The sequence below is a fragment of the Mobula hypostoma genome, chromosome 14 (genome assembly GCF_963921235.1).
Source record: "Mobula hypostoma chromosome 14, sMobHyp1.1, whole genome shotgun sequence".
NCBI classification, from domain to species: Eukaryota; Metazoa; Chordata; class Chondrichthyes; order Myliobatiformes; family Myliobatidae; genus Mobula; species Mobula hypostoma.
Window position 1 is genome coordinate 78,788,225 of NC_086110.1, and position 20,561 is coordinate 78,808,785.

Here is a 20,561-nt window from a genome sequence, read left to right on the forward strand (position 1 = left end):
TCAAGCGTGTACTTGGATCGGCTCCATTGTAGGAGACTTGGTACATCTGCCATTCACTTGACAGCCTCAAACCCCTACAAGTGAAAAATGTCAGACTGCTTTTGTTTGCACGTACTTTACACCCAAGTTTATCATCCTTGGTCTAACCAGGGAAAAGTTTCCTTCTTTTTCTTCCACATTTCTTCAGTCCAAACTCCTGAACAGGGATACAAGCCTGACTTCGAAGGGCCATTACTTTCAGAACTGCATTTGGACCCGGTTAGAAAATTTGAACTAGAAGCAGGCGAAACATAGCTTTTGTCACTTTTACTGTTATCAGTATCTTGTACGTTATTCTTGTTACGCTCCTCAGCCTGTTTACGAAAGAAAGAAGTTAATGTTGTTTGCTTAGAAGCCATAGGGTTGTTAGTGAGAAAAATTAACGTTTGTATGAGCGAGTAACCCACGGACCACCACAGGTGTAGCCTCACTAAGTGCGATTCGTTCTTACCGACCTTGCCACATGCCACTTTTCAAATATCTAAGATTTTTATTTTCTTGGTGAACAATGCTCAAACAACGAGTGCTGGAGGGAGAAGGAGGATCTGCGAAATGGCGGGAGGCTACAGCAGGGTATGCTGGGACAACGGGTCAAGCAAGGAGGAATTTCACAAATATCTAAATAAAAAAACAGTCACACCACCAGGATTTCACCAAAAATGATCAAATATCCTAATGTTATTAGTGTTTTTTCCCCACCAGCCACCACCCCCTCTCCCCAACCCCCGCTTCAGTAAAATTCCCTCTGTTTAATATGCGGCCGCTGTTAAATTCATAGTCATAGTCACCGGGGGAAATTGGTTTTCGTTACAGTTGCACCATAAATAATAAATAGTAATAGAACCATAAATAGTTAAATAGTAATATGTAAATTATGCCAGTAAATTATGAAATAAATCCAGGACCAGCCTATTGGCTCAGGGTGTCAGACCCTCCAAGGGAGGAGTTGTAAAGTTTGATGGCCACAGGCAGGAATGACTTCCTATGACGCTCAGTGCTGCATCTTGGAGGAATGAGTCTCTGGCTGAATGTACTCCTGTGCCCACCCAGTACATCATGTAGTGGATGGGAGACATTGTCCAAGATGGAATGCAATTTAGACAGCTTCCTCTTTTCAGACACCACCGTCAGAGAGTCCAGTTCCATCTCCACAACATCACTGGCTTTACGAATGAGTTTGTTGATTCTGTTGGTGTCTGCTACCCTCAGCCTGCTGCCCCAGCACACAACAGCAAACATGGTAACACTGGCCACCACAGACTCGTAGAACATCCACAGCATCGTCTGGCAGATGTTAAAGGACCTCAGTCTCCTCAGGAAATAGAGACGGCTCTGACCCCTCTTGTAGACAGCCTCAGTGTTCTTTGACCAGTCCAGTTTATTGTCCGCTTGTTTACTGTATTTTGATGTTTTTTACAGAGGTGCCGGAGCGGTGAGCTACTATCAGGAAGGAGCTACAGAAACCAGAGACACACATTAAACAATTGAGGAACAGGTTCTCCCACTTTGCCGTCCTATTTCTGAATGGACGTTGAGCCCATGAACACTACCTCACGACTTATATACATATACATTCAGTTTTTCCCTGTTATTATGCATTACATCCTATGCTACCGCAGAGATAACAACTTTCACGACGCATGCGGGTGATTATAAACCTGATTCTGACGGATACTTCTTTCAGTGTTCTGGATATGGCACCCCATCCACCTTCATGAACCCTCCTTCCCACCGACAGCCTGTACCGACAACAACACGCACCGCCGCTCCCTCGGGAATCACAGGCTCCAAGAGCGCCAGCACCTGCAGATTCCCCAAGCACACATTATCCTGCTGGGAAATAGACCGCCGTCCCTGGATTTAACTGCGTGAGCCTCTCTACAAGGAATGGAGAGGTTCTCCCACTTGTTTCACCCTCCTCCCCTTTCGGAGGGTTATTGGGGAGGGGAGGTAAATGCTGGTCCTGGCAGTCAAGTTCAGGGCCATTTAAAGTGACTGTAAAAAAGATGGCGACTTTCTATTTGGCTTTAGTAAATGGCAGCAAACGCCGGTTGACGGTCAGGTGACGGGTTACATCACGCAGCCGGCAGCATGAAAGCGCTTTTGAGTTGAGGGGGCTAATTGCACAGGTTGTCGGCTTCGAACTGCAGTGCGCATGTGCCCACGGCGCAGTGTGCCGGCTGTACGCAGGCGCGGCGCCGCTGCTGTGGGAGAGCGGGGCAGCGGGATTGGGATTGGATTTGGATTTGGACTGTGAGGGAGACGGGCCGGGGTCGTGCTGAGCCCCGCGATGGAGCGGGGCGAGTCCGAGGCCGCGGTACACTACCCGGCTGACACAATATGCACCGCCACCCGCATGTGACACGGCGGCCAACAAGAAATGGCGGCAGAACGGCGGCCAACGCTCCTCAGCTTCGGCCTGCTCTTCGGCACCGGTGGGTAGGCGGCTCGGTGGCGACGAGATGACCGGGTGCCGGGAGACACCGGGGGGAGGCAGAGTCGATGTAGGCATCGGAGTAGTGGGGACCCGAGGGTAAAGTCGGGGTATGCTGGTTTGGGCGAGGGACGGGGATCCAAGCAGGGGGAACCCCGGCAACGGGGACTATTCCCGGAACAGGAGACGGGGAAAGAGAGGCTGTCCCGGGACAAAGGAGGCACTGAGGGCGGGGATGGTGTGATGGAGGGCCTGGGGCACGGGAGGAAAGCTCGGTATTGTACGGTGACAGACCCGTCCCCACCGGTACCCGCTCTACCCTGGTGTTACACAGTGACAGACCCGTCCCTACCGGTACCGTACCCTGGTATTGTACGGTGACAGACCCGTCCCCACCGGTACCCGCTCTACCCTGGTGTTACACAGTGACAGACCCGTCCCTACCGGTACCGTACCCTGGTATTGTACGGTGACAGACCCGTCCCCACCGGTACCCGCTCTACCCTGGTGTTGTACAGTGACAGACCCGTCCCCACCGGTACCCGCTCTACCCTGGTGTTGTACAGTGACAGACCCGTCCCCACCGGTACCCGCTCTACCCTGGTGTTGTACAGTGACAGACCCGTCCCCACCGGTACCCGCTCTACCCTGGTGTTGTACAGTGACAGACCCGTCCCCACCGGTACCCGCTCTACCCTGGTGTTACACAGTGACAGACCCGTCCCCACCGGTACCCGGTCTACCCTGGTGTTGTACAGTGACAGACCCGTCCCCACCGGTGCTATATCCCGGTGTTATACAGTGACAGACCGGTCCCCACCAGTACCGTACCCCGGTGTTGTACAGTGACAGACTGGTCCCCACCGGTACTGTACCCTGGTGTTGTACAGTGACAGACCCGTCCCCACCGGTACCCGCTCTACCCCGGTGTTACACAGTGACAGACCCATCCCCACCGGTACCGTACCCCGGTGTTGTACAGTGACAGACCCATCCCCACCGGTACCCACTCTACCCCGGTGTTACACAGTGACACACCCGTCCCCACTGGTACTGTACCCCGGTGTTGTACAGTGACAGACCTGTCCCCACCGGTACCGTACCCTGGTGTTATACAGTGACAGACCCGTCCCCACTGGTACCCGCTCTACCCCGATGTCGTACAGTGACAGATCCGTCCCCACCGGTACCCCTTCTACCCTGGTGTTGTACAGTGACAGACCCGTCCCCACCGGTACCCGTTCTACCCCGGTGTTACACAGTGACACACCCATCCCCACTGGTACTGTACCCCGGTGTTGTACAGTGACAGACCCGTCCCCACCGGTACCCGTTCTACCCCGGTGTTACACAGTGACACACCCATCCCCACTGGTACTGTACCCCGGTGTTGTACAGTGACAGACCTGTCCCCACCGGTACTGTACCCCAGTGTTGTACAGTGACAGACCTGTCCCCACTGGTACTGTACCCCGGTGTTGTACAGTGACAGACCCGTCCCCACCGGTACCTTACCCTGTTGTTATACAGTGACAGACCCGTCCCCACCGGTACCCGCTCTACCCCGATGTCGTACGGTGACAGATCCGTCCCCACTGGTACCGTACCCTGGTGTCGTACGGTGACAGACCCGTCCCCACCGGTACCGTACCCTGGTGTTTTACAGTGACCATTTGAAATAGCCATTTGACCCATCGAGTCTCCTCCACCATTAAATCATTGCTGATCCTTTATTTCTTCCCATCCTCAGTCCCAGTCCCACTCCCAGGCCTTCTCCCCGTTACATAGTAAAGGCATCCGTTAGTCTTGCGAGACCATGGATCTGCGCCTGGAAAGTCTTCACTCTCCAGGGCACAGGCCTGGGCAAGGTTGTATGGAAGACCAGTAGTTGCCCATGCTGCAAGTCTCCCCTCTCCATGACACCAATGTTGTCCAAGGGAAAGGCATTAGGACCCATACAGCTTGGTACCTGTGTCGTCGCAGAGCAATGTGTGATTAAGTGCCTTGCTCAAGGACACAACATGTTTCCTCGGCTGTGGCTTGAACTCACGACCTTCAGGTAGCTAGTCCAATGCCTTAACCACTTGGCCATGTGCCCACATAGAAACGTAGAAAACCTACAGTACAATACAGGCCCTTCAGCCCACAATGCTGTGCTGAACATGTACGTACGTCAGAAATAGCCCTCTAGTTTTCTAAGCTCCATGTACCTATCCAGGAGTCTCTTAAAAGACCCTATGGTATCTGCCTCCACCACAGTTACCAGCAGCCCATTCCACGCACTCACCACTTTCTGCATAAAAAAACTTACCCCTGATATCTCCTCAAAGTTGCTGGTGAACGCAGCAGGCCAGGCAGCATCTCTAGGAAGAGGAACAGTCGATGTTTCGGGCCGAGACCCTTTGTCAGGACTAATTGAAGGAAGAGTTAGTAAGAAATTTGAAAGTGGGAGGGGGAGGGGGAGATCCGAAATGATAGGAGAAGACAGGAGGGGGAGGGATGGAGCCAAGAGCTGGACAGGTGATTGGCAAAAGGGGATACGAGAGGATCATGGGACAGGAGGTCCGGGGAGAAAGACGGGGGGGGGAACCAGAGGATGGGCAAGGGGTATAGTCAGAGGGAGAAAAAGGACAGTGAGAGAAAGAATGTGTGTATAAAAATAAATAACCAATGGGGTACGAGGGGGAGGTGGGGCATTAGCGGAAGTTAGAGAAGTCAATGTTCATGCCATCAGGTTGGAGGCTACCCAGACGGAATATAAGGTGTTGATCCTCCAACCTGAGTGTGGCTTCATCTTTAGAGTAGAGGAGGCCGTGGATAGACATGTCAGAATGGGAATGGGATGTGGAATTAAAATGTGTGGCCACTGGGAGATCCTGCTTTCTCTGGCGGATGGAGCGTAGGTGTTCAGTAAAGCGGTCTCCCAGTCTGCGTCGGGTCTTGCCAATATATAGAAGGCCACATCGGGAGCACCGGACGCAGTATATCACCCCAGCCGACTCACAGGTGAAGTGTCACCTCACCTTTCGTAAGCTTTTCTTTTCTTCTCTTCTTGACTAGATTTTCAACAGCCTTTGTACACCACGGTTCCTGTACCCTACCATCCTTTCCCTGTCTCATTGGAACATACCTGTGCAGAACGCCACGGAAATATCCCCTGAACATTTGCCAAATTTCTGTCGTACATTTCCCTGAGAGCATCTGTTCGCAATTTATGCTTCCAAGTTCCTGCCGGATAGCTTCATATTACCCCTTACTGCAATTAAACACTTTCCTAACTTGTCTATTCCTATCCCTCTCCAATGCTATGGTAAAGGAGATAGAATTGTGATCACTATCTCCAAAATGCTCTCCCACTGAGAGATCTGACACCTGACCAGGTTCATTTCCCAATACCAGATCAAGTACAGCCTCTCCTCTTGTAGGCTAATCTACATATTGTGTCAAGAAACCTTCCTGAACACACCTAACAAACTCCACCCCATCTAAACCCCTTGCTCTAGGAAGATGACAATCAATATTGGGGAAATTAAAATCTCCCACCACGACAACCCTGTTATTATTACTGCTTTCCAGAATCAGTCTCCCTCTCTGCTCCTTGATGTCTCTGTTACTATTGGGTGGCCTATAAAAAACACCCAGTAGAGTTATTGACCTCTTCCTGTTTCTAAATTCCACCCACAGAGACTCAGTAGACAATCCCTCAATGACGTCCACCTTTTCTGCAGCCATGACACTATCTCTGATCAGCAGTGCCATGCCCTCTCCTCTTTTGCCTCCCTCCCTGTCCTTTCTGAAACATCTGAAGCCTGGCACTCTTAAGTAACCATTCCTGCCTCTGCACATCTAAGTCCCTCTAATGGCCACAACATCATAGTTCCAAGTATTGATCCACGCTCTAAGCTCATCCGCTTTGTTCATGAGGCTTCTTGCATTAAAATAGACACATCTCAAACCATCGATCTGAGTGCATCCCTTCTCTATTACCTGCCCATCCTCCCTTTCGCACTATCTCCAAGCTTTCTCTGTCTGTGAGCCAACAGCCCCTTCCTCTGTCTCCTTTGATGCTGTGGCCAAATGAGAATGTATCAATCTCCATCTTAAATGTACCCAACAACCTGGCCTCCACAGCTGCCTATGGTAACAAATTCCACAAATTCACCACCAACTGGCTAAAGAAATTTCTCTGCATATCTGTTTTGAATGGACGCCCCTGTATCTTGAGGCTGTGTCCTCTTGTCCTAGACTCTCCCACCATGGGAAACATCCTTTCCACATTTGCTCTGTCTCGGCCTTTCAACATTCAAAAGGTTTCAATGAGATCCCTCCTCATTCTTCTAAATTCCAGCAAGTACAGGACCAGAGCCATCAGATGCTCAACGTATGATAACCCTTTCATTCCCAGAATCATCCTTGTGAACCTCCTCTGGACCCTCTCCAATGCCAGCATATCTTTTCTTTGATGAGGAGCCCAAAACTGTTCACAATACTCAAGGTGAGAGCTCACCAGTGCCTTATAAAGCCTCAGCATCACATCCCTGCTCTTGTATTCTAGACCTCTTGAAAGGAATGCTAACATTGCATTTGCCTTCCTCACCATCGACTCAACCTACAACCTTCAGAGTGATCTGCACAATGATTCCCAAGTCCCTTTGCATCTCAGAATTTTGGATTTTCTCCCTGTTTAGAAAGAACTCTGCACATTTATTTCTACTACCAAAGTGCAAGAACATGCAGTTTCCAACATTGTATTTCATTTGCCATTTTCATGCCCATTCTCCTAATCTGTCTCAGTCCTTCTGTCCCCTACCTGTTTCCTCAGCACCACCTGCCTCTTCACTAGTCTTTGTATCATCTGCAAAATTGTCAACAAAGCCATCTATTCCATCATTTAAATCATTGCTATATAGTATAAAAAGAAGTGGTCCCAACACCGACCCCTGCGGAACACCACTACTCACTGGCAGCCAACCAGAAAAGGATCCTCGCTGCCTCCTATTAATCAGCCAATACACTAACCCTGCCAGTACCTTTCCTATAATGCTATGGGCTCATAACTTGGTAAGCAGCCTCATGTGTGGCACCTTGTCAAAGGTCTTCTGAAAGTCTAAATATACAACATCCACCACATCCCCTTTATTGATCCTACTTGTAATCTCTTAAGAATTCCAACAGGTTTGGTGGGCGAGATTTTCCCTTAAGAAAAGCATTCTGTAGTCCAATCTTGTCCACTTCTCCCTAAAACTCAGGCCGCCTTGTCCTGGCAACATCCCAGTAACTCTCTTTTGAGCTCTTTCCAGTTTAACTGTGTCTTTTTCTAGATCAGGGTGACCAAAACTGTACATAATACTCCAGACTGCAGCCTCACTGGTGACTTGTACATCTGCACAATAATATCTCAACACCTGACTGATGAAGGCCAGAGTGCTAAATCCCTTTTTTCTCCCCTCTGTCCATCTGTGACATTACTTTCAGCAAACTTTGTACTTGTACTAATTCTTCCCCCCACCCCCGCGTGCCTGACCCTTCATAGTGTGAGTCGTGTGCTACTTTCCAAGCTGCATCATCTTACACTTATTGGTATTGAAATCCTTTTACCACTCCTTGGTCACTTCCCTAGAGTCATAGAGCACCACTGCAGAAACAGGCCCTTCAGCCCATCTAGTCTGTGCCAAACTGTTATTTTGCCTAGTCCCATCAACCTGCACCTGGATTATTTCCCTTCATACCCTTCCCATCCATATACCTGTCCAAATTTCTCTTAATTGTTGCGATTGAACCCATATTCACTACTTTCACTGGAAGCTTGTCCAACCTCTGAGTGAAGAAGTTCCCTCTAAATATTTCACCTTTCACCCTTAACCTTAAATCAAATCAAGTTTAATAATCATTCAAACTGTAAGTAGAACGAGTCAGCATTCCTCTGGGACGAAGGTGCAAAACACTCCAAATAGCAAGCAAACAGTCAAAGATAGCAAGTAACTTAATTCAAAATATTGAGCAAATAGCATATTCACTCAAGGAAAAAAAACATGTATAGTCCAAGACCCTGGGCAACAATGTCCAGCGATCGATGGTGCAGGCTCCTGGCAGTGCAATCCAGCCTGTCATTCCACCGCTCGAACACAGGAGGGCAGCACCAACGGGCACAGCCAGGCCCCGGCTCACTTCCATGCTATAACACTTCTGCATCTCTCATCTGGTCTGCCCCAGCAGGCAACCTTGAGGCTTGAGGCTTAGTCCTTGCTACACCTGTGGCTACACAGCTCTCATGTTGACTGTCCCTCCACCAGACAAGGGTAACAGGCCTGTCACAACTTACATTATCACTGTCCAACAGAGTCTTGCGATTGCAAGTGAAATGTCTGAGACAATCTCCATGGTTATATGGCACTGACTCCGAGGCTTCCAAGTGGTGGGCAGCAACGTGATCTGCAGCGGGGTCAGATCCTCCGATACCCTGACGGGCTCCTTCGACACCTCAGCTGGCTCCGCTGCCAACACTAGTCTAGCTGCTCCAACCAACGAGCTGCTCCCTGATGGTCTAACCCTGCAGTGTCTTATGTTCTTGCACTGCAGTTGTCTTTGGATCATAAAAAGGGAAAAAGCTCCCTAGAAGCCGCTGCGTTCGCACTGCCACCATCTTATGACCTCTTATTTCCAATCTCACCCAACCTTAGTGGAATCACTCTGCTTGCATTTATCCTATCTATACCCCTCCTAATTCTCTGATGCTCCAGGGAGTCAAGTCCTAACCTGTTCAATCTTTCCCTATAACTCCTGCAGCAGCAATGTCGTTGTAAATTTTGCTGCATTGTTTCAATCTTATTGATATCTTTCTTGTTCATAGATGACCAGAACTACATACGATACTGCAGATTTGGTTTCATCACATCTTTCAACATAACATCTGAACTCCTGTACTCAATACTCTGATTTATGAAGGCCATGTGTCAAAAGCTTTGTCCATCCCTCCCCCTCCTGTCTTCTCCTATCATTTTGGATCCCCCCTCCCCCTCCCACTTTCAAATCTCTTACTCTCTTCTTTCAGTTAGTCCTGACGAAGGGTCTCGGCCCGAAACGTCGACTGTACTTCCTGTAGATGCTGTACTGTACTTCCTGTAGATGCTGTATTGTACTTCTTCCTAGAGATGCTGCCTGGCCTGCTGCGTTCCACCTCTCACTTGACATTCGTTTATCTCCCTTCAGGCAGACCCACCCAATCGATTTCTGCTAGATCCCTGTCTAATTCCCCCAAAATTAGCCCTTTTAGTTACTTGTCCTGCCTCATTCCCTGAGGAGGTCCATACCATACTGCATCCTGCCGAGTAGGGCCCTCTGCATATGATATGGAAACTTTCCTGGACATATTCCACAAATTCCACCCCCTGCAGGCCTTTAACAATCAGGGTGGCTCCGTCAGGGCCAGAAAATTAAAATCTCCCACTAATATTATTATTAAAGCCATGAGCAATTTCTCTACACACTTGCTCCTCAAGTCACCACTGACTATTGGGGGAGGGTGGGAAGAAGGACTATAATACTATAATACATACTTGAGTGACTCTCCCCTTTTTTCTAAATTCTACTCATATGGCCTCACTGGACGGTCCCCCCACCCCATCCCGCCAAGGGTGTCATCTCTCATGCCGATTAACAAAGAGGTCACACCCCCGTTTGCTTCCTTGTACCTCTGTCATGCCTGTAGCATCTGTATTCTGGAATATTCGGCTGCCAGTCCTCCCCTTTTCTCAGCTATGTTTCTGTTAGCAAGAACCTTGTTGCTGTTGGACAAAGGAAAGGGCTGTACAGAGGGGTTGGGCAGGGACAGTTCGATCTGTCCGATGTTGTAGGATTACTGAGAGCTGAGTTTACATGGCAATGGAGAGACTATAATGGCAACTTGCTTAACCTAGTGCCTGGCATGTCCTGCAATGAAAGTTCAAAGTCAATTTATTATCAAAGTGTTTATACCAGAGTCAGGTTTAATATCACTGGCATGTATGTAATAATAAAAACTAAATTAGTAGTATATATATTAGAAGTTAAATTAAATGAGTAGTACAAAAGTACATAAGTAGTACTGGGTGTTGGGGTCCTCAATCATGGAGTCCCTTTTTTTGAGGCATCGCTCCTTGAAGATGTCCTGGATGCCCATGACTAAGTTCACAACTCTGTGCAGCCACCCCTACCCCCCATACCAGTCGGTGATGCAGCCAGGTAGAATACTTCCCATGGTACATTGGTAGAAATTCGCGAGTGTCTTTGGTGACATACCTAATCTCCTCAAACTCCTCATGAAACATAGCTGCTGTTGTACCTACTTTGTTGAACAGCTGCATCAATATATTGGCTAGAACCTAAGAGATGTTGACACCCAGGAACTTGAAATTGCTCTCCCTTCCCTCCTCCAGTCCCTCTGATGATTGGTGCGTGATCCCTTCTTTTACCAATCCTCAGGTCTTAAGGTCTTACTGACGTTGAGTTTTTTTTTGCAGGCATTTACAGAAAAAAAAGGACAATAGAATTTTACAAAAAACTGTACAAAACAAAGACAGAAACACAAATATGTAAAAGAGAACAAACTGCAAATAAAAAACACAGAGAACATGAGTTGTAGCATAATTGAAAGTCAATCTATAGGTTGTGAAGTCAGTTCAGTGTTGAGTTGAGTGAAGCTGTACACACTGGTTCAGGAGTCTAATTGATGTAGGGTAATAACTGTTGACCTGAGACTCCTGCACCTCCTTCCCAATGGTAGTAGCGAGAAAAGAGTACAATCTGGATGGTGGGGTCTCTAATTATGGGTGCTGGTTTCTCTAAGCAGCACTCGTAAATGTACTCAATGTGACAGGAGTAGATGCAATCATGACACTGAAGGGGTTTTTACACAGGCACATGAACAGACAGGGAATGGAGAGAGAGTCACCTTGTGTGGGTAGAGGGGATTAGACATCAATTTGTGTGGGCAAATGGGATTAGAGATGCACCTTGTGTGGGCAGCCGGGATTAGAGATGAATGTTGTGTGGGCAGAGGGGATTAGAGATGCACCTTGTGTGGGCAGATGGGATTAGAGATGCACCTTGTGTGGGCAGACGGGATGAGAGATGTACCTTGTGTGGGCAGATGGGATTAGAGGTGCGCCTTGTGTGGGCAAACGGAATTAGAGACGCACCTTGTGTGGGCAGATGGAATGAGAGACGTACCTTGTGTGGGCAGATGGGATGAGAGACGCACCTTGTGTGGGCAGATGGGATGAGAGACGCACCTTGTGTGGGCAGATGGGATGAGAGATGCACCTTGTGTGGGCAGACGGGATTAGTAAAGATTCTCATCATGGTCATTGTAGACATGATGAAGGATTTGTTCCAAGCCGAGTCCCGGGGCTGAGGAATTGGAGGTAACCCAGAGCCAGGACGGACTGTGTTATTCAGGGGACCAGAGCAGGTGAGAGAAGCCTGAAGTGGCCATGGAGCACTGCGTGGAGAGGAGTGGTGGAAGAGGTGAGACTGATGGAGAGAGGGCCTGTGCTTGGCACAACGGTGCTGCTGACCAAGATCCGGGCAAATAAGAAAATCTGTAGATGCTGGAAATCCAATTAACACACACACAATGCTGGAGGAACTCAGCAGGCCAAGCAGTATCCATGGAAAAGAGTGCGGTTGACGTCTCAGATCTCGGCCCAAAATGTCGACTGTACTCTTTCTCAAGATATGGAGGGCATTGCCACCAAGGCAAAGATCCCCATTTCCGAGGATTGTGGGTCAGTGCAGCTTGGAAAATCCAGGAGAAGTGTGGGGATTCCCAGCTGCAGAAATCAGAGAGCCGCAGCACAGACAGTGTAGTTATCCCTGCTCCTTGAATCCCCAGCACTGTGAGCAACCCTTCCTTTCCCACTACCATCTGCCTCAGTGTGCATTGGAGTTCTCTGTGTCTGTCTTAGGCTCTCCAACACTCTCTGGTAGAATACCCTTGATCTCAATTGGATTCGATGGTAGTCTGCACAAAATGTAATCAGATTCCTGAAGCAATATGGGATGGTGATGCTCTGGTCTGCTTTCCAAAGAGAATTAAAGAGGTGATGAAATATTTTTCAAGGTTCAAGATAGTTTAAAGCTATTTCCTGTACAGTAATGTAGAGGAGAATGAAATAATTGTTAATCCAGATCAATAATCACCACACAAAAAAAAAACAAAATAAGATAAAGAGTAAAATAATAATTTAAAAAAACACAATAAATATAAATATATAAGATAGCTTATACAGTATACATTGATTTCATGTCCATAAAGTGACTCTGGGCACAGTAGTGTCTGTACATAAAGTGACTGACAGGAAATGATAAGATAGTGCTGGTGGGGGGTGGGTTAGTGGATGGAGTGTTGCTCAGCCTTACTGCTAAGGGAAAGTACCTGTTTTTGAGTCTGCTGGTCCTGTTATGGATGCTACGTAGCCTCCTCGCTGATGGTAGAATGCCCTTCATATGGATAGGCTGGTGCCGGTGATGCGTTGAGCAGTTTTAACCACCCGTTGTAGAGTCTTCCAGTCTGTTGTCATGCAGTCTCCATGCCACGCAGTGATGTAGCTTGTTAGGATGCTCCCTACTGTGCATCTGTAAAGTGATGTGAGTTTAGATGTGCATAGTCCAGCTCTCTTCAGTCTCCTTAGAAAGGTGAGCTTTCTTCATAGTGTAGAATCATTGAGAGGTTGTGTGAGATGTGCACTCCCAGGAGTGGCATAGGTTTTCCAACAAGTCCCAGGGCTTCACTTAGTTGCTGGTGGGATGGGACCTCACCACCAGATTTCCACGTAAGGTCGGATCACTTGATGTCCTCAGTAACTGCACCAGGAATGAATGAGGCCATTGCTCGTCTTTCTCCAGGATTAGAAACATAGAAAACCTACGACACAATACAGGCCCTTTGGCCCACAAAGTTGTGCCGAACATGTCCGTACCTTAGAAGTTACGAGGCTTTCCCATAGCCCTCTATTTTTCTAAGCTCCATGTACCTATCCAAAAGTCTCTTGAAAGACCCTATCGTATCCACCTCCACCACTGTTGCTGGCAGCCCATTCCATGCACTCACCACTCTCTGAGTAAAAAAAAAACTTACCCCTGACATCTCTGTACCACTCCCCAGCACCTTAAACCTGTGTCCTCTTGTGGCAACCTTTTCAGCCCAGGGAAAAAGCCTCTGACTATCCACACGATCAATGCCTCTCATCATCTTATACACCTCTATCAGGTCACCTCTCATCCTCCATCGCTCCAAGGAGAAAAAGCTGAGTTCACGCAACCTATTCTCATAAGGCATGCTCCCCAATCCAGGCAACATCCTTGTAAATCTCCTCTGCACCCTTTGTCCAGGTGTCTGGCAGAAGATGCCAAGGTTCATTCCGGAGTGTGCTCCCAGGGATACACCTGCAATCTTCCCATGTGTATTTGAGGGCTACCCATACAGTGAGGCACACTGTCTGCTCTGCTCTGCTGACACTGACCAGTCTTCCAGAGCAGGGTGTTGTCTATACCAGGTGCTGCATGCCAGCATTCAGAGGCTCATCTACATCCCACACAAACTGGCCAGAACCTGTGTTGAACCCCATGAACTCTGGCTCACTGATGCTATCAATTGTTCCTCAACTTTCTCTGTTAGAATATAAGAATATAATACTGAGGCTTTATAGGCATTGGTCAGACTGCACTTGGAGTATTGTGAACAGTTTTGCTTTATCTGAGAAAAGGTGTGCTGGTATTGGGGGATGTTCATGAGAATGAGTCTGGGAATTAAAGGGTTAATGTATGAGGAGCATTTGATGGCCCTGGGCCTGTTCTCACTGGAGTTTAGAAGAATGAGGGAGGATCTTTTTGAAACATCAAATATTGAAAGGCCTGGAGAGAGTAGATGTGGAAAGGATATTTCCTATAACGGGGGAGTCAAGAACCAGAAGACAGTCTAAGAGGGATGTCCATTTAGAATGAGATGAGGAGGAATTTCTTTACCCAGTAGGTAGTGAATTTATGGAATTAATTGCCACAGCCGGCTGTGGAGGTAAAGTTATTGGGCATATTTAAAGCAGAGATTGGTAGATTTTTGATTAGTGAGGTTACAGGAAGAGGGCAAGGGAATGGGTTTGAGAGGGATAATAAATCAGCATGATGAAATAGAGGAGCAGTCTTGATGGGCCAAATGGCCTCATTCTACTATGACATGGTCTTATGGTTCTAATGTTACTGAGGATGGCGATTCTCTGCCTGGTGGGGTGATAGCCCTGGGTCACTGAGGGGATTTGAGGGGGGAGGGAAGTAACTCTCCTCGGCTGGGGAAGTGCAGGCTCCGCTAGCTGCTTAGATAAGTACCTATTAATCTATTATGAATAAAGTGTAGTTTGTACAAAAAATTAAACTTAAGCCTTGTCATTGAGATCCAATTTCTAGGAGCATTTTAAAAGCATTTAGTAAAAACTGTATAACATCTGAGGCTTAAAACTCAGCAGTGACATTTCCTTGGTCGCTCTGTGGAGGAGGGGTTGATGAATATTTTGTGTTTTCTCTCTCCTCCCCTCCCCAGTCTGATGTCACCTTGCAAGAGTTCTAGGCATTCTTCTCCCCTACACTGGGCACACACTCCCCACTGCCCACTCACAAACCAGTGGGCAGTTTAACCCATTCTGCTCTGTCATTTCATCATTGTTGCTTTATTATTGCTGTCATCCCCACTCCTGCCTTCTCTCCATAGCCTTTCATGTCCTGATTAATCAACATCTGTCTTAAATATACCCAGTGACTTGGCCTCCACAGCCATCTGTGCCAATGAATTCCACAGATTCACCACTCTCTAGCTTAAGAAATTCTTCCTCATCTGTGTTCGAAAGGAATATCCCTCTATTCTGAGGCTCTGCCCTCTGGTCCTAAACTCTTCCATTATGGGAAACATCATCTCCTCATCCACTCTAACTAGGCCTTTCAATATTTGGTAGGTTTCAATGAGATCCCCCCTTATTCTTCTGAACTCCAGCAAATGTAGGCCCAGAGTTATGTTGGTAGTAAGGAGGGGTGTATTAGTGATGATGATGATGATGTGGCGACACAGGACTGGGCATGAAGATCAATCCCATTCTACTGCCTTCTCCCCATAACCTTTGATCCCCTTCCTAATCAAGAATCTATCAACCTTTGCTTTAAGTATATTCAATTACTTGGTCTTGACAGCTGTCTGTGGCAATGCCAACCTTTCAACCTCCTCTCCCAGGGGGGAAAGTCGTTCACACAGAGAGAGATCCACATGATGGCGCTAGCAACCAATGGCGACATCCTGCAGGCAGTTGATAAAACTACTTTTCAATATACTTCGATTACTAAACTGTGTGTGGTTAGAGCCTGTAATTTACATTTTGATGATGAGTTTTGGGCTGAATGAGTGATCTGGCACTTTTGCTGTCTCTGGGGAATTTGGCAAGGTTGAGAGTGGAGTCTACAGCCTCATGGTGCAACATAAACCCATGATCGGCCCTGTTAACCCTCACCAATTAAAGCATCGAGCAAGGTTGAAATCGAGGAGGATGAGAACGGAAGGCAAGTGGGTGTCCAGCGCAGTCGTTCTGTGTTTGGTCTCCCTTTCCTTCTCGCTGCTACCAGAGGAAGGTGCAGGAGTCTTCCTCGTGCTGCAAGATTTCATCAACGCAGCTTGTGGCCGTGGACTCATCTTTGAGGACTATACGGTTTATGTTATATGTGCTTCTGGTTACTCTTTTTTGGTACTTGGTGTGATTTCATCGGGGCGCTTTGGCATGGACTGTAGTCAACAAATGATAGCGCAAAACTGAATTGAACTAAACTTCATTGCTAGACCATTTCAAGGGCTCTGTGGTTTGATATTTAATATGCTGTGTGTTATCATTCCTAGACAATGTCAAGGGCTCTGTGGTTTGATATTTAATATGCTGTGTGTTATCATTCCTAGACCATTTCAAGGGCTCTGTGGTTTGATATTTAATATGCTGTGTGTTATTCGCTCACTTTTTGTTGTGTGATTTGTTTTTTTTTGCACGATGGGTGTTTGATGTTTTCTTTGAACGGGCTCTGTGGTTTTCTTTGTTGCATGGCTGTCTGCAGGAAGATCAATCTCAGGGTTGTGTACCGTATACATAGTTTGATAATAAATGTACTTTGACTCTGAATCTCCGGTAGGTGTGTGGAGCAAGCTACCAGAGAGAATGATTGAGGTTGGTACAGTGAGGAACTATCTGAACCAGCTCAGAGGGAACCGAGACAAAGCCAGGCAAGTGGGATGAGGTCAGGTACACACCTACTTGGCATGGGTAAGATGTGCTCAGTGTGTTGGAGTAGGTGAAGGTCTGAGTCTGCTGTCTGTTGTCTGCATTGGAGACGGTCCAGTGGAGGTTCACGAGAATATTCCAGGAATGATTGGGTTATGTGGGAGGAGAGTTTGAATTATTTTATTTTTTATTTGTAGAGATACAACACAGGATAGGCTCTTTTGGCTCTTCTAGCTGTACCACCCAATAACCCCTGATTTAACCCTAGCCTAATCACGGGACAATTTACAATGACCAATTAACCTACCAACTGGTACGTCTTTGGACTGGTAGGAAACTGGAGCACCCGGAGGAAACCTACGTGGTCACAGGGAGAACATACAAACTTCTTACAGGCGTGGTGGGAATTGAACCCTGGTCATTGGTACTATTGTGCTACCAACTGTGGTACCATGCCGTCCCAACCGATGGCTTTGGGCTTGTACTCACTGGAGCTTAGAAGAATGAGGGGGATCTAAAGACCTAAGTAGAGTGGATTTGGAGAGGATGTTCCCCATAGTCTAGGACCAGTGGACACAGCCTCAGAACAGAGGAATGTCCATTTAGAACAGAGTTGAGGGATTTCTTTAGCCGGGAGCTGTTCAGGGACAGCTTCTTCCCCCCTGCCATCGATTCCTAAATGGACTTTGAAGCTTTGGACACTACCTCACTTTTTTTTTTAATATACAGTATTTCTGCTTTTGCACATTTTTAATAATTTATTCAATATGTGTAATTGATTTACTTCAAACAACAGGAATTCTGCAGATGCTGGAAATTCAAGCAACACACATAAAAGTTGCTGGTGAACGCAGCAGGCCAGGCAGCATCTCTAGGAAGAGGTGCAGTCGACGTTTCAGGCCGAGACCCTTCGTCAGGACTAACTGAAAGAAGAGTGAGTAAGGGATTTGAAAGTTGGAGGGGGAGATTCCAAATGATAGGAGAAGACAGGAGGGGGAGGGATGGAGCCAAGAGCTGGACAGGTGATAGGCAAAAGGGATACGAGAGGATCATAGGACAGGAGGTCCGGGAAGAAAGACAAGGAGGGGGGGGACCCAGAGGATGGGCAAGGGGTATATTCAGAGAGACAGAGGGAGAAAAAGGAGAGTGAGAGAAAGAATGTGTGTATAAAAATAAGTAACAGATGGGGTACGAGGAGGAGGTGGGGCATTAGCGGAAGTTAGAGAAGTCGATGTTCATGCCATCAGGTTGGAGGCTACCCAGGCAGAATATAAGGTGTTGTTCCTCCAACCTGAGTGTGGCTTCATCTTTACAGTAGAGGAGGCCGTGGATCCTTCCAGGTGAGGCAACACTTCACCTGTGAGTCGGCTGGGGTGATATACTGCGTCCGGTGCTCCCGATGTGGCCTTTTATATATTGGCGAGACCCGACGCAGACTGGGAGACCGCTTTGCTGAACACCTACGCTCTGTCCGCCAGAGAAAGCAGGATCTCCCAGTGGCCACATATTTTAATTCCACATCCCATTCCCATTCGGACATGTCTGTCCACGGCCTCCTTTACTCTAAAGATGAAGCCACACTCAGGTTGGAGGAACAACACCTTATATTCCGCCTGGGTAGCCTCCAACCTGATGGCATGAACATCGACTTCTCTAACCTCTGCTAATGCCCCACCTCCCCCTCGTACCCCATCTGTTACTTATTTTTATACACACATTCTTTCTCTCACTCTCCTTTTTCTCCCTCTGTCCCTCTGAATATACCCCTTGCCCATCCTCTGGGTCCCCCCCCCCCATGTCTTTCTTCCCGGACCTCCTGTCCCATGATCCTCTCGTATCCCTTTTGCCAATCACCTGTCCAGCTCTTGGCTCTATCCCTCCCCCTCCTGTCTTCTCCTATCATTTTGGATCTCCCCCTCCCCCTCCAACTTTCAAATCTCTTACTCACTCTTCCTTCAGTTAGCCCTGGCGAAGGGTCTCAGCCTGAAACATCGACTGCACCTCTTTCTAGAGATGCTGCCTGGCCTGCTGCGTTCACCAGCAACTTTTATGTGTGTTAATTGATTTACTTGTTTATTTATTATGTTTTTATTTTATTATTATTATTTTTTTCTCCCTCTGCTAGATTATGTATTGCATTGAACTGCTGCTGCTAAGATAACAAATCTCACATCACATGCCGGTGATAATAAATCTGATTCTGATTCTGAATCTGTAGAATTCATTGCTACAGGCGCCTATTTAAACATACTTTTTGGTATATTTAAAGCAGACATTGATAGGTTCTTGATTAGTCAGGCAGGGTGTCAAAGGTTACATGGAGAAGGCAGGAGAATGGGGTTGAGGAATAATAAATCAGACATGATGGAATGGCAGAGCAGACTCAATGGGCCAAATGGCCTAATTCTCCTCCTATGTCTTATCATCGTCTTCACAAGAAGCCTGTGACCAGAGTACTGAATGCTGATGTGGGGGTTGGAGGGACAAGCTGTGCTCGTGTCTTCAACACTGTGGCTGTTTGTAGCTGCATCAGGTTGTAAGTACTTAGAATTCTGCCTGGTGCTTCCTGCGAGTGACAATGTGTTTGGCTAATGGACTGTGCTAGCATTATACCAGAGCAGCTCCTCTCCCCTACTCCCTGTAAATTCTTCCCCTACCAGTTCCCTTTTAATTCTACAGTTAACCTATCCGACTGAACCCCAGTCTCTCTGTGCTTTATTTAAAGTTTCCAAGCTGGTTTTCTTTCAGCAATCACTTTGCTTCTGTGCCCCCTACTTTTTGACCCCTGGCACTCTCCTCAGCCTGAGTGCTATTGGAGTCACACGGGGCGATGAGGGACATGAGGTTTGACAGCCAGGACTACCATCACCTTTATATGAACAGCATAGCCCTGGACTCCCATCACTTCACTGATAAATGATTCCCAGTAGAACATGGCTAACTTTACTAAATCTGTGCTGGTTTTTCTGTGATCTGGACTTAAATATTCCATGCTAATGAACAGCTAAGTAACATCTAGATGGATATATCAACACTTACCTCACTGTTTTTGCTTGTATTTTGCACTACTTATTTAGTGTTTTAATATATATTATTTCTTATTGCAATTTATAATTTTTTATGTATTACACTGTACTGCTGCTGTAAACAACAAATTTCGTGATGTTTATCAGTGATATTAAACCTGATTCAGATTCATCTGTCCGAGCCTTTGACAGGAAGTTTTAATGAGGTGGAAAACCTTCTGATGTGTGGGTGTAGAGAGATTCACAGTAGCCATATCTGTAGCAGATGTTTGCATCTGCAGTAAACCTGGCTGTTGAGCTGTTGAGCTGGAGTCTGAGTTGTCCACCTCGTGAAGTCCAACAGATGGTCTCACTTTTGGGCCACGTGGTGAACCTTCAGGATTTGGGTTGTGCTCAGGGTTAAATTGATGTGTCAGAGGCAGGTAGGAAGGGGGTTTTGGGATGTTTGCCCAGATCAGGTGGTAAACCTGAATGGTTTCACCATAAGACCGTAAGACATAGGAGCAGAATTAGGCCATCTAGTCCATTGAGTCTACTTAGCCATTCAGTCATGGCTGATCCTGTTTTTTCACTCCAGCTCAACCCCAGTTCCCGGCCTTCTCCCCGTAACCTTTGATGCTATGTCCAATCAAGAACCAATTAATCTCTGCCTTAAATACACACAACGACCTGGCCTCCACAGCTGCATGTGGCAACAAATTCCACAAATTCACCACCCTTTGGCTAAAGAAATTTCTCCACATCTCTGTTTTGAAAGGGCACCCCTCTATCCTGAGGCTGTGC

The 20,561-nt window shown here is 47.3% G+C and overlaps 1 protein-coding gene and 1 long non-coding RNA gene across 5 annotated transcripts in view; one reads left to right on the forward strand and one right to left on the reverse strand.

The window, feature by feature from the left end:
* The window catches only part of LOC134356370 (uncharacterized), a 32,717-nt gene extending 30,811 nt beyond the window's left edge, over positions 1 to 1,906 (reverse strand). Inside the window, exon 1 of one of the 2 annotated variants that reach the window (XR_010020343.1) lies at positions 1,698 to 1,906. This is a non-coding gene — a long non-coding RNA (uncharacterized LOC134356370). Of the gene's footprint in view, positions 1 to 115; positions 473 to 1,697 lie in introns of those variants that run through there. The other variant, XR_010020344.1, reaches the window with a different exon arrangement.
* Positions 1,907 to 2,191: 285 nt separating this feature from the next.
* The window catches only part of lrp3 (low density lipoprotein receptor-related protein 3), a 59,068-nt gene continuing 40,698 nt past the window's right edge, over positions 2,192 to 20,561 (forward strand). Inside the window, exon 1 of one of the 3 annotated variants that reach the window (XM_063067285.1) lies at positions 2,192 to 2,474. In XM_063067285.1, coding sequence (XP_062923355.1) covers positions 2,420 to 2,474 — 55 coding nt within the window. In that variant the 5' untranslated portion in view covers positions 2,192 to 2,419. Of the gene's footprint in view, positions 2,475 to 17,667; positions 17,687 to 20,561 lie in introns of those variants that run through there. The other 2 variants (XM_063067284.1, XM_063067288.1) reach the window with 2 other exon arrangements.